At 42.4% G+C, this 12,401-nt stretch overlaps 1 protein-coding gene across 4 annotated transcripts in view; it reads right to left on the bottom strand.

Moving 5' to 3' along the window:
- Positions 1 to 506: 506 nt before the first annotated feature.
- Positions 507 to 12,401, bottom strand: part of LOC8042074 — a 53,496-nt gene continuing 41,601 nt past the window's right edge. For all 4 annotated transcript variants that reach the window (XM_040219393.3, XM_040219394.3, XM_040219396.3 and 1 more), the window contains 4 exons: positions 11,255 to 11,266; positions 2,492 to 2,595; positions 2,307 to 2,417; positions 507 to 617 (listed from right to left, as the gene is read on the bottom strand). In XM_040219393.3, the coding sequence (XP_040075327.1) occupies positions 567 to 617; positions 2,307 to 2,417; positions 2,492 to 2,595; positions 11,255 to 11,266 (278 nt within the window). In that variant the 3' untranslated portion in view covers positions 507 to 566. The remainder of the gene's footprint in view (positions 618 to 2,306; positions 2,418 to 2,491; positions 2,596 to 11,254; positions 11,267 to 12,401) is intronic.

The raw sequence follows: 12,401 nt of genomic DNA on the forward strand, positions 1-12,401 counted from the left end.
TCCAGGCACCATAGTAGAAGAGCGGAAACTGCGCCGTTGCGACCTTTTTCCTCCATTTTTTTAGAGTGTACTATAAGACTTCACAATCTCTTCTCCACAAGATCGGCAATGAAACTTGGAGGTTTTGTGTCAGCCTCAGATTACCTCATATAAGAATGTTCCAAAGTTGCCACACTTTCATTGCAGAGCAACCGAGCTAAAGATTTAAATAAAGATTTAATCGATGAGTAATTTGTTTTAGCTTCAAGCCACCTCAATGTCTTTGAGGCAAAATATTGGCCTAGGAATTTCAGGCAGTGTTTTTGAATCTAGAGGTGTGGTGCTAGTAATACCACCTAAATTATGCGTCAGTTGTTTTGGTAAGGTACGTCATATATGTCCCAACCATCAAAAGAAGTGGAACTGAAATGTTTAAAAATATCTATGCCGGGGAGTGAGCGTTTCTAAAAGTGTGTTAATTCATTGTTCAACTTTGTTTTTTTTTTCAGCGTTTTAAAACAGTTTTTATTTGGAACATGATTTTATTTAGTGGCCCTGTAAAAAGACAACTGGGCATTCTCCGTCCTTTAGCAGCTTGGGAATTGGAGTTTTGGGCAGGGCCCTTCGTCGGGGCATTTCTGAAACGGTTGGGCATCACGTTAGTTCAAAATCACCTTTTACGAATTTTACATCAACCAGTGCCTCCTGAATAAATAGTTCAATGTTTTAGACAGAGAATCTCGTGCAGAGTAATTGTTTCTCTCGGTTAACTGCTTGCAAGCATTTGGGCAATTGGGTAAAATAACAGTGGCGACCGCATCTAATTGTATCAGTAGTTGTTCCCACTTAGTTTGTAACATCTCGTACTTAAGACAAGATGTATTTGTGGCAGCGCTTTTGCTGAGGTGTTTTAATGTTCTGTCTGTTGAGATTAGCGCCATGTGTCTGTTTAACTGTTACATATAATTTTTATGGCGATTTTAGTTCAGTGATTATTATCCCCCTCGACCACCCCAAAAAAAATACACAACTAACATTGCACGGAGAAAACAAACAATTCAATAACACTGTGAAGTCCTATTATTATATATCTACAAGTCCGAGAATTCCGAAGAGAGCAGAGGAAGGAATATAGACGCTATTGTGAGTTCTTATATAGCTAGAATAAGCAAAACAATGCAAGCATTATTCCTTTCTAGCGCTGGTCTGTTTTTGTACTTGTCAGAATTGCCAAGAGAGGAAACATTTTAGCAAGGAATTGTGGGACCATAGTTTGTCAGGATTTCATTCTCAGGAAAAAGTTTTTCGAGGGAGAAATTGTGGCACACAGCTGATTTTAGCAAGGCCTAACTGACAAACATGCTAAACGAAACCAGGTAATTATTCCACTTTCTGTTTTTTTTGGTACGAAACCCACTACTATGCCCCTATATCTAGTGTCCTGCAGCTTAATCACGCCTTGTGTGTGTGACTGTTCAAAAAACAACACTGCCGAGCCGCCCTACCACATAAATGACGATGTATTGTAGACGCTGCTGTGGCCAATGATTTAGTTTCAACGTCTTGAACACCCGAGCCCCAGGGATCGATAAGAAGGACAACACACAGGTGTACGTTTTTTGTTCCTAAGTCTCCGATGTTCAAGATTTCGGAAGTTCACCAGCTCGCCTGCATGTTTTCAGTTATTTAACAAAATAATTTGTTCGCCAACCGGTATTACAAAGTGGCACTACTCTTAGTGGACCGGGCATGACGGGATACTCCCTTCTACTTTGTTGATTCTTGTAGATTCTAAGTGAAATAATAATTTGGAACTGTTTTTTAAAGCATTTTCAATGCTTAAAATTGAGAGAAAATAGCTCGTAGCAGAATTTCTGAACTCTAGCAGCAATTACCTATTTTGATGATGGACAATTAATCTCTAGTTAGAATGTGCAGGCTGAAGCAAATGGTTTAAAAGCTCATTAGTAAATTTTGGTATGAGGAAATAACTAATTATTACTTTTCGCTCGTAACCTGACGTGCACCACCTTAGGTAATTTTAAACCAAAGGAATATTTATTTTTGAAGTTTAGCACCTTCTTTGTCGAACAACTATTCCCTATCTTTGATAAAATAACTTCGATATTCTAAAAGAAGCAGTGAGGCACCCCGAAGTTTAGAGTAGATATCAATAAAATTCTATAGAATCCGTGACGGGGAACTAGACACGAAACCTTGCAAATAGCGGAATATTGACTTGATCATATTTAAAGTCGTTTTTAAGCAAAATAAACCATCTTTCCTGACGCCTATTACTTTCTAAAATATGAGTGATTTATACGTACCTTTCCGCCACTGTTGCAAAGCAGGCCTGTTGGGATTCGTTCTTCTTTATTTGATGTGGTCGCACCATCACTTATACACACGAAGGTGCAGTTTTCGAACGTTATATTTTCCTGGATGATGACAAGCAAGACACAAAAGTATAACTCTAGAAATACTGTTTATTTTTTTATCTCAAAATACTCACTTTGTTAATCTTGTAAGGACTGTCTTTAGGGCACGCAGAGAGTAGCTGATTCATATAGGATACCTTGTCCTCGTCAGAACCGATGAAGCTTGGCAAATGGACGCCTAAAACGAACAATCGCAACCGCCGTCAATAGGAAAGGCCGTGCAAAACGTGTTAGCGTTTATTTGCTCGAACGCGTCATTACATATATTTGTAGATATTTAAATTGGATTATTAATGCGTAAAGCTGAAAGATTTGATTAATCACTGTATTCCGTTTCACTTTAGGTCCAAACGTAGTGGACGCCACGACCCGATGTAGCCAATCAAGCAGTGCCAAAAGTGCATCGTCACGTCGCTCGTCGTCTTTCTCCATTTGCAATCCCCGACTAAACCAATCACACACAGTGAATGCGCCGCCGCACTCTTGCTGCATTTTTTGTGCGCGATTGGTTTAATCGGTTATTGCAAATGGACAAAGACGACGAGCGACGTGAGGGTGCACTTTTGGCGCTGCTTGATTGGCTACATCGGGCCATGGCGTCGACTACGGTTGGACTTAAAGTGAAACGAAGTATGCTCCTGTCAGGGTCTTGTACTGTGAAGTGTACAGTGTTGACCCTCCTTCTAGTGCTGGCATAGTACTTAGGGACACCCATGGAGAGGAGGTGCCAAGTGAAGTGTGTTCTTTTTTGTTAAATGATGTGTTTGTTGGATGTTTTAAATCCACGCTAACCTCAGATTGTCCGGTATTTAGAACTTATGATGTTTTGCCCATGTTTCCTGTTATCATAGACTGTGAAGATATATGTAACATTATTGAAAATTTTAAAACCGATACGACAGCAGGCATTGATAATATTAATGGTAAGTTTCTGAAAAAACGCTAATACGTACTCATGCATTTTCTTATCTAAATCATTTTCGCAATCACTTGAACAAGGAGAATTACCAAAAGATTGGAAGGTGGGGAAGATGATCCCTCTCTAGAAAGGGGGCGATAAGCATAACCCTTTAAACTTTCGTCCCATTTCTTTAACGAGCATTCCTTGTAAAATCCTTGAGCACATCATTTACACTAACATTTTAAATTTTCTAGACTCAAACTTCTTTTTTAACTCAGCGCAACATGGATTTCGAAGGTTTTATTCATGTGAAACTCAACTCCTAATCCTTTGCTCATGACCTTCACGTAACACCTGACCGGGGTTCCAGGACTGACTGCTTATTTCTTGATTTCTCAAAAGCTTTCGACAAGGTTCCTCACGCGCTGCTTCTTCATAAACTCCGTAAACTTAACATAGATCTTAATATAATCGCTTGGATAGAATCGTTTCTATCTGAACGTTACCAATTTGTTCACGCTAACGGAACTAATTCTTCAACCTCACCTGTCAAGTCCGGTGTCCCACAAGGTTCCTTATTAGGTCCACTTCTATTTCTTATATATATTAACGATATTCCCACGCATGTATCCTCTTCTATTAGCCTATTCGCTGATGACTGTGTAATTTATAAGGAAATCATTAACGACTCTGACATATCTGCTCTTCAGACCGATATTAACGACGTCACCCGCTGGTGCGATAATTGGCTTATGGAACTCAACACCTTAAAATGTAAATCCATGAGAGTGTCCCGTCAAAATAACACTTTTCCTCCTACTGTAATAATAACTCCACCTTTCTTTCTGTGTCAACCTATAAATATCTCGGTGTTCATATAACTAACGATCTCTCCTGGAACATCCATGTCGAAGATGTCACTAACAACGCTAATCCTTTATTAGGCTATCTCAGAAGAAACTTTTCCCTTGACCCTGTTTCACTTAAACTTCTCCTATATAAAACTTTAGTGCGCACCAAACTTGAGTATGCAGGCTCTATCTGGAACCCTGGCGTATCCCTAGCATCATTCATTGAATCCATTCAAAATCACTCCGCACGTTTTATACTTTCTAACTATCACCGTACAGCCAGCTTCACCTCCATGAAAGCGTCTCTATTTTTGCCCAACCTCTCCTTTCGTAGAAAAATAGCTCGCCTCTGCTTATTTCACAAAATTTATCACTCTAACCCAGCAATTCGAACCTCATTATTTTCAGAACCATCCTACATATCGCCGCGCACCGATCATCCACTAAAAGTAAGAATCCCCTACTGCATCACTTCCGCCTTTTATGCCTCCTTCCTATCCCTGACCTCCGTCGACTGGAATCGCCTTCCCGCATCCGTAGTCTTACTTACAGACGCTGCTGATTTTAAAACCGCCATAACTGATGTTCTTAATAATGTTCCATAGCGATTCTGTACCTTGTGTTTTGTTTTTTGCGTTTTGTTTTTATTGTTCATTTTATATTGATGTATAATTCCACTCCTCTCTGTAATGCCTTCGGGCCCTGAGAGCATAATAAATGAAAGGAAACACTTCTCATAATTTCACTTATCATTGCACGTTAATGCGGAAATAATCTACTATGCTTCTCTACGCCACTTTCCGTTTTCTATCCCTTTCTATTGTCTGCCATTCGTAGTAGTTGGCTCACCGTGTACTTTCCCGAGAGTAAATTACTCCGACTCTGACTGGCGCTACAACATAGAGTTAATAGACAGATGGCGGCAGCGGACCTTGGCGGTGTACGGCAGCTCAGCCGCCACCCGGTGGTGCCAAAAGCAGAGGACATGCAGAGCCATATATGTAGAGTTTGGACATTAATTGGTAAGAGTATGTCGAAAATAAGGGCACGTCATTGGGCGGTTTCAATAACCTTGGGCGCGTTCATTGACCGCTCTTCTGACCAACCACTGATCACGAACAAGCGGAGGCAACGAGCTTAACGAATACCCTCTCATCACGATTTTTGGTTAGGAAATATATTAAATTATTTTATTTTAGTATGCTAGAGTTGAAATTTGTGACTCTTGGTAACTGAAAGGGCAACGGACTCTTTTAAGGACAGTGACTTTACGTCCTTACCTGCCAGACTGAATGGTAACTTGAAAGATACGTTTGCCATTAAGTTCTTTTTGAAAGACCACAAGGTTGACCTTCCTCTGAGAGTAGTTATCAACGAAAATGGCATGTGGTGAAAAACTGTATCCACGCTCCTTCAGAATTGTCTTTCTTGCCTAGATTTCAAAAACCCGTTAGCATTAGGTTCTTCTATGGATATGATATCAGATATTCAACCGTTTCATGGTACAGAATTTAGTTCGGTTTCAGTCCCAGTCTGGTACAGAGGTCAATGATTTTCTAAGGATACTTGAACTGTATCTAAAGTCGACAGCGGTATACTATGATGAATGGAAATACATTCAACGTCAAGGCGTATGTATTGGTTCGACTGTTGCCCCGGCCCTTTCAGACATATACCTCCGGAGCTTAGACCTAAAATTGCTTGAGATGATCAAACATTATCACCCGAGCTCAGTACTTATTAGAAGATACGTGGATGACATATTGGCATGTGTCCGTGACTCAGCCCTTGCTGGTTCCATCGAGAATACCGTGTACAGGGAGGCACCGGAGTGGAAGTTTTCTATAGAAAAGCCAGTCAACAACGCACTGCAGTATTTAGACCTCCAGCTCAGATTGGTCCCCGATTTATGTTGGTCGTTGGCAAAGAAAAGGCTAAACCAGCACTTCCCTTTGATAGCTGCCATTCAAAGCATGTCAAGACAGGACTGGTTCGAAACATGATTAACAACGCGGTTCAAAAATCATGTTGGCAGCCCATTATGACGTCGATTCAAGTTGTATTTTCCCGATTAAATGTTGCAAAGTATCGCGAAGGGCGACCAATCCTACGGTGGAGGCTTTTTCTATTGACGTGGAAGACCTTTTCTATTCCATCCCGCATGACAAGCTGTTCCCAGCGGTAAAAAACTGTATTGAAGAAAACGATGAAATATGCTTTAGAAATTCGTGCGGAGTAAGTGTGGAATCTTTTTTAGAGTTACTAGAATGCTACCTTAACTCAATCTTTGTGTCCTTTGGGGATGACGTTCACGTTCAAAAGCGAGGCATATGTATCGGTTCCCGTGTTGCGCCAGTGCTTTGCGATATATTTTTGGCTGAATGTGATAAGATAATACGTAAGGATATCGAAAGATTGGGGAAGTTCACAATTTGTCGGTATGTCGATGATTTCTTGGTGCTTGCCCCGAAGTCCGTTACTGTTACCATGGACTTAATCAACGACGTGCTGGATTGTTTTAACTTGAATTCACATGGATTGACGTTCACCCATGAAACTATGACGATGGAAAGGCTTCAGTTTTTGGATTTGAGCCTCGACTTCGAAGATGACCATGTTTGTTGGAAATATGAGCCGCGAACTAAGAAAGGGGTTCTGCCCTTCAATTCTGCGCAATCCAAACTCGTCAAAAGGGGAGCAGCATCGTGCCTAATAAGAGCCTCTCTTGGAAAATCATGCCACCATGTCGTGAATGAAAGCTTTCTCACGCAGGTGAATTGTTTAAAACGCGGAGGGTACCCCGATCGCTTCTTGGTGGAAGTGGTGGATAACCTTGTTTCCAAGATGAAGAGAAAAGATGACGATCATATTCCTCCCAGACAACTAACAAGACCGGCGGTGATTCCTTATATTCATAATCTATCTCACAATCTAAAAAAAGTGGCGGCTCATTTTGAAGTGCCTTTTCAGCGCCACACAAGCTGTCTCATCTATGTTCAAAAATTAACAACGAAAAGGGAGAGGGTAAGGTGTGTCAAAAGAAACACGCTAATCAATACGTGGAGTGTGCAACGTCAGTGGTGTATAACATACCATTGGGTTGTGGGGAATCGTATTTGGGCCAAACGGGGCGTTGCATAAATGAAAGGGCCAGAGAACATGCCTGGTCAGTCAAACAGTCCCCGTCGGGCAATCTTGCGGTTCATTGTGATAGGTGCCCATGTGGCCCGGAATTGGAAAAAAAAAACAGTTCTGGGCAGATACGAAAACAAAACAGCGCGAGAAATACACGAGGCATTCCGCGTAAGAGAGCAAGGGGGGAGTTAGTGTATTAGTGCGCCGTTACTGCACTTAACTAATAAAGAGTTTTTCTTTTTGAGTCAACACCCCGATAGACGGTATTAATAGTCAATGTTGTTTTCAATAAACCTTCAGTTGTGAGTGCGCTTCGTCTCTGTCCCCTTCTTCGTCCTTGTTTATTCGGCGCTTTCCCGTCAGCAAAGTATCCTCGAGAATTTATTTCCAAGCAGCTTTTGCACATTGTAGCAAAGGACAACCCAATTAGGAAAATACCCCAGCACAAAAAGTTTGTAGTCGTACCGTTTTTCCATAAGATTTCACACAATTTAAAATCAGTCAGGGATAAGTTTGGTTTACGCATCACGTTTAGTACAGATAGCAGTTTGAAACTGTTACCTTCGTTCGCTTCCGCGCAGAAAGATTGTTTAAAAAAAACACAGGGAAAAGTGTGTTATATGTATTTCACGTATAGTTTACAAGATCCGTTTTGATTGTGGTCTGTGCTATATAGGTCAAACGAAGCGTTGTATTAATGATATACTAGGCGAACATAAACGATGTGTAAAAAACAAGGATCCACATTCCGAGGTATCCAAGCATATTCAGGAGTGTAGGAATTGCGTGCAGTTATGGAACTCGACAACCCCCCCCCCCCCCCCCCCCCCCAATTGTAACAGAAAAAAACCACCCCAAGCGCCTGCTGAAAAAGTCAATCGCAATAACGAATCATGGGAATGCAGTGAACAATCCTTCTTTGTGTTTAGATGCGGAATGGAAGCGGTTTCTAAACCTCTAACTTCTTTTTTTTTTTTTGTGTGTGTAGTCTTATAGCTGACTTTCTCAGTGAAAGGTCCAGCGCTATCTGTAGTTTTCCCAGAGTGTTTTTTTTTAATGATGTGTCATCTTTGGTGCGGTCAGTTCTTTTGTTGGTTTGACCCCATTGTTAGAGGTCCGGTGTCGTGTCTTTTGTTGAGAGAGATGATCTGAAGAAGGGTTCCTTTTGCTTCTTCTTTTTTCAACCCTATATAAAGGGTTTTTTCCTCAGTAAAGGTTTAGCTGTGTTTGTGACGATTGCAGTCGCAAACGCACGAAGATCCAGAGAACGGTGAAAACCGCGACCGCAATTCCGTGTGAATTTAAACCCTAACCCAGGACGCGCATACCATGTTCGCAGTTTCGACTCACATTTCAGAAAACTTTTCTCGTCAGTGTCACCTTTTCTGGCTCAGTAAACGCACTCAGCACCTTCATGCTCCCTTTTTCCGCCAATCTCTTACAATTACCCATTGATGTACTTGCAGCCTCATGCCGAAACAAGAAAATTACCTGCGCCGGGGGGCGCACCTCAATCAATGTCATCTCGGCTTTATTTTACTTCGCAGGATCATTACGGCGGGGAGTATCCGGCGCTGGCGGCGGCTACCCTTTCGCTGCTTCAACCCGCCTCCTCCCATTGTTCAAACTGTATCAATAGATGGCTCTGACGACATGTAGCTAAAGTTACTCGATGAACCATCGGTTTTATTGGTTTTGTGTCTATTTAATGTGTTTTATTGGGAACAAGAAATAAACCATTCACTGACAATTATAGCAATGAAAAAGCGTGGGCCGTTTATAATTCGAAACAGTTGTCAGCTTTTGGCGCGACCCGGCGGCTACTGAGCTGCCTTTAGAGTGCCTATAGCCAGCCGGCAACGGTCTGGCTGCGCCAGCAAAGGGAGAGCCCAACGCTACATCGTGTCTCGTTGTAACTTGGTGCAGGGTGAACGCTACGCCCCATATTGCGTTCCGATGGCTTTGAAATGCGCTACGTAAACTAGCGCAATGCACACATATTGAAGATTGAAGGATGACGCGGCGAAAAGCCTGACACATCTTCGCAGTAAAAGTATGGTGCCTGGAACGCGTCTCCGACTGGTGTGTTTACCGCGGCCAAAAAAGTGGTCCCTTGATTTCCGCCTGATGACGTCATAGAAGTGTCATGTTGTCGCCGGTCGCGACCCTGGCGGCGTCCCAACAGCTGTGGTGTATGTAGCAGATGCCTGTTCTGCTGCAGGTCGCTTTTTACTGTGACAGTTCACGGAAGCTTGAGCAGCCGGAGTTGGGACGCCTAAGATGCTTAAAGGGACGCCGCGACGACAGCGACACTCGCGTTCGCTCGAGCTTTTCGCCAGCATTTCTACGGTCAACCGCCAGGATCGCGACAGGCAACAGCATGACACTCGCGTCATTTGTTGCCACATCGGGACCACTTTTGATGTATGGGCGAGATAGGACGCTAAACACACCAGTCGAAGACGCGATCCAGGCACCATAGTAAAAGCGCACTCTAACGATACCCATAGCAACGTGCCTTCCTCCGTTATTCCGATTGGATCGCAGGGGCCGTAGCTTCCGCCGTTCTGACATTTCATACGCCTACGGCTCCCTGGCTTATCCAGCATTTCTTGCTTCAGACACGAGGCTATGCGACGCCAACAAAGTAGTAGCTCACGTTTGAACAATTCAGCCGCCGCATTTAGGCGTACCCAATGCTTCTTGCTTCAGTCGCTAGAGAGCGCCAAACCAAACAACATCGCACGTTGCCTAAACTCGTACACCAAAAAAAAAAACTTTTTTTTTTTTTGTTGCAGAACGGAACTCTTTTCTTTTTAGTCCTGTGTTGAATTAAGATGCATTCGGCGAATCTTAGATTGACTTTAAGTTATTTTATCAAGACGTGCAATTTTAGCCAAAAGCATCTCTTCTTTCATCGACAACCAAATGTAAGATCTACTTCGCGCAGCGAATGAATAATGCGGAATACGTCTTTTTTGCTTCATCTGACTACGAGTACATATTGAAGAGAGGGCCCACCCGAAAGCACAGCAAGCGCGTGCAATTTAATGGCGGACGCCTCGTGCGGAAACTTGCCTCAAATGCGCATGCGCTGCGTGTTCGCGTGGCGAGGAGGAAAGCAGGCAGAAACGCGGAGCGGAAGCGCTCTGTGGTGTGTGTTTCTCCTACTCGTCCGTCGTTTTTAGCGCTTTCAACCCCTAAACAAAAACGCGGAGACGTTTGCAGACAATCAACGCTTTTGTCGCCTCCTCGCAGCTCGTATCGCCAACGCGGCTGCAAAGCACGTGACCCATTATCAAGCAGTGGAAACTCAGCGATGTAGGCTCTATAGCTACTGTAAGCTGCCTCTGCCGCTATATGTCGGTTATTGCACCATGGTCAGAGGATGCGTAGTTAGCATGCCGGCTACGCGTACGTAGAGAAAGGCAGTGACCCTTTTTTATTTTTTACTCAGGTAAGGTCGCTCTTTGAAATTTTGATGGAATGCCTCCACCACCTTCAGACCACTTTGTGGGAAATCGTAGTGCGATCCGTTACCAAGCCAATTTATGCGGTCAATTTAAAGGCTCAGGCTTAACAGGGTTCTTTTTTTTATCGTACTGCATCTAGCAACTATTATGATAAAATGAATACATACACATCAATTAATCGACGTTTAATAGTTTCCACAGTCAATTGAAAAAATAATACATTTTATTTTGAATGTACACTCTGCGACACTCTTAGCGTGAACATGAGATTCACACTTTCGTTTTGTAGGTTACTTGATAGCGTATTGAAACGCCAAACTTTACCGATTAAGTTTGTGTTCCGTGGGAGCACTCTGCATAATACCAGTAGATTTAATGACAAGTCTAATGTTTTTGAAGAAAAGCAGAAAAACTCGATGAGAGCTTGTTCGCGCTGACAGTGTCGCCCAGCGTACTTGAAACCAAAGTTTTACTCACCTAATTGTTTTTCTTGGGTGTCACCATAAATGTGTAGAAATATTACGAAAGGAAAAGGCATATACAATAATTAGTTGTTTTTGCAGGTGCAGAGAGCGTGACAGTGGAAGAAAAATAGATTACTGCAGAAATGAGTTTTCTTTTTTTAAACTCAATGATTAGTTGTTTGCGTTAAAATAAGGCCAACGTGCTCTAGTTTAATTTTTGTCGAACGAGGATGTCTACGCCTATTTGTTTGACATTATGTGTATCATAAACCGATTGACTGAGTGATGAGTTCGACCTTTGACCGACACAGTGCTTGAAAGTATTGTACCTTGTATTGCATGTTTGCAGACTGGAATAAAGTTAAGTGTAATTGAATTTTTTAATGCTTCAATCGTCTGTAAATAAGGGGCATATATGTGAGTATTATTCAAAAAGTGGTAGTTCCCATATTCATATTATACGAGTTGTGGACTGATGATGAATGGATTTGCAAAGTAGGGCTGAGAAATGGGGATTGTAGAATAACAAATTTCAGCAAATGTTTTGTTTTATTCATAAGGTGATTTCCATTTGTGTTCCCGTATGCTGATGAGGAAGTCACGATGAGTTAATCTGCGTGTTGTTCTGCGGGAGTTATGACGCACTTTTAACAGTTAGGAATGCAGAAACACCAGATGGTTTGTCACGGTTCTTGGGGTCTCTTTTGTTGGGAAGTTGTCGCTGGGGGCCTATCTGAGTTTCGCTTGTGTTTGTATTTTCCTCCTGATTATAGAAGGCGTGTTGACGCGAGCTGCGCGCTTACGGTGTGACCATCAATCCTGTTTTTTTTTTTTTTTATGTCTTGGCCTTGCCTCTTTGGAGGGTCAAATGAAGTTATGAGGAACCCTGACATGAGATTATAGGTTAAGGTAAGGGAGTTGCTTTTCGAAGTACTCGAATGTTTCGCGCCTTGCGTTAACCTTAAGGACACGAGCCTCTATGATTTTTCAACAGACGCGAGAATTTTTTATGGGAGAAAAACAGCGATACCTCGGAATGGTCAGTGCTTTCTTAGTCGTCCTTCCCTTTATCTGTACCGCATAGCAGTTTGTATCTTCAATATTTAAAGGGCCGATGCCGTAGTTTCATTTTGGCGTGTAACCCGTTGTGGCGAGTTGCC

This window comes from Ixodes scapularis, unplaced genomic scaffold (assembly GCF_016920785.2).
Source record: "Ixodes scapularis isolate PalLabHiFi unplaced genomic scaffold, ASM1692078v2 PGA_scaffold4__175_contigs__length_147842914, whole genome shotgun sequence".
Taxonomy (NCBI): Eukaryota; Metazoa; Arthropoda; class Arachnida; order Ixodida; family Ixodidae; genus Ixodes; species Ixodes scapularis.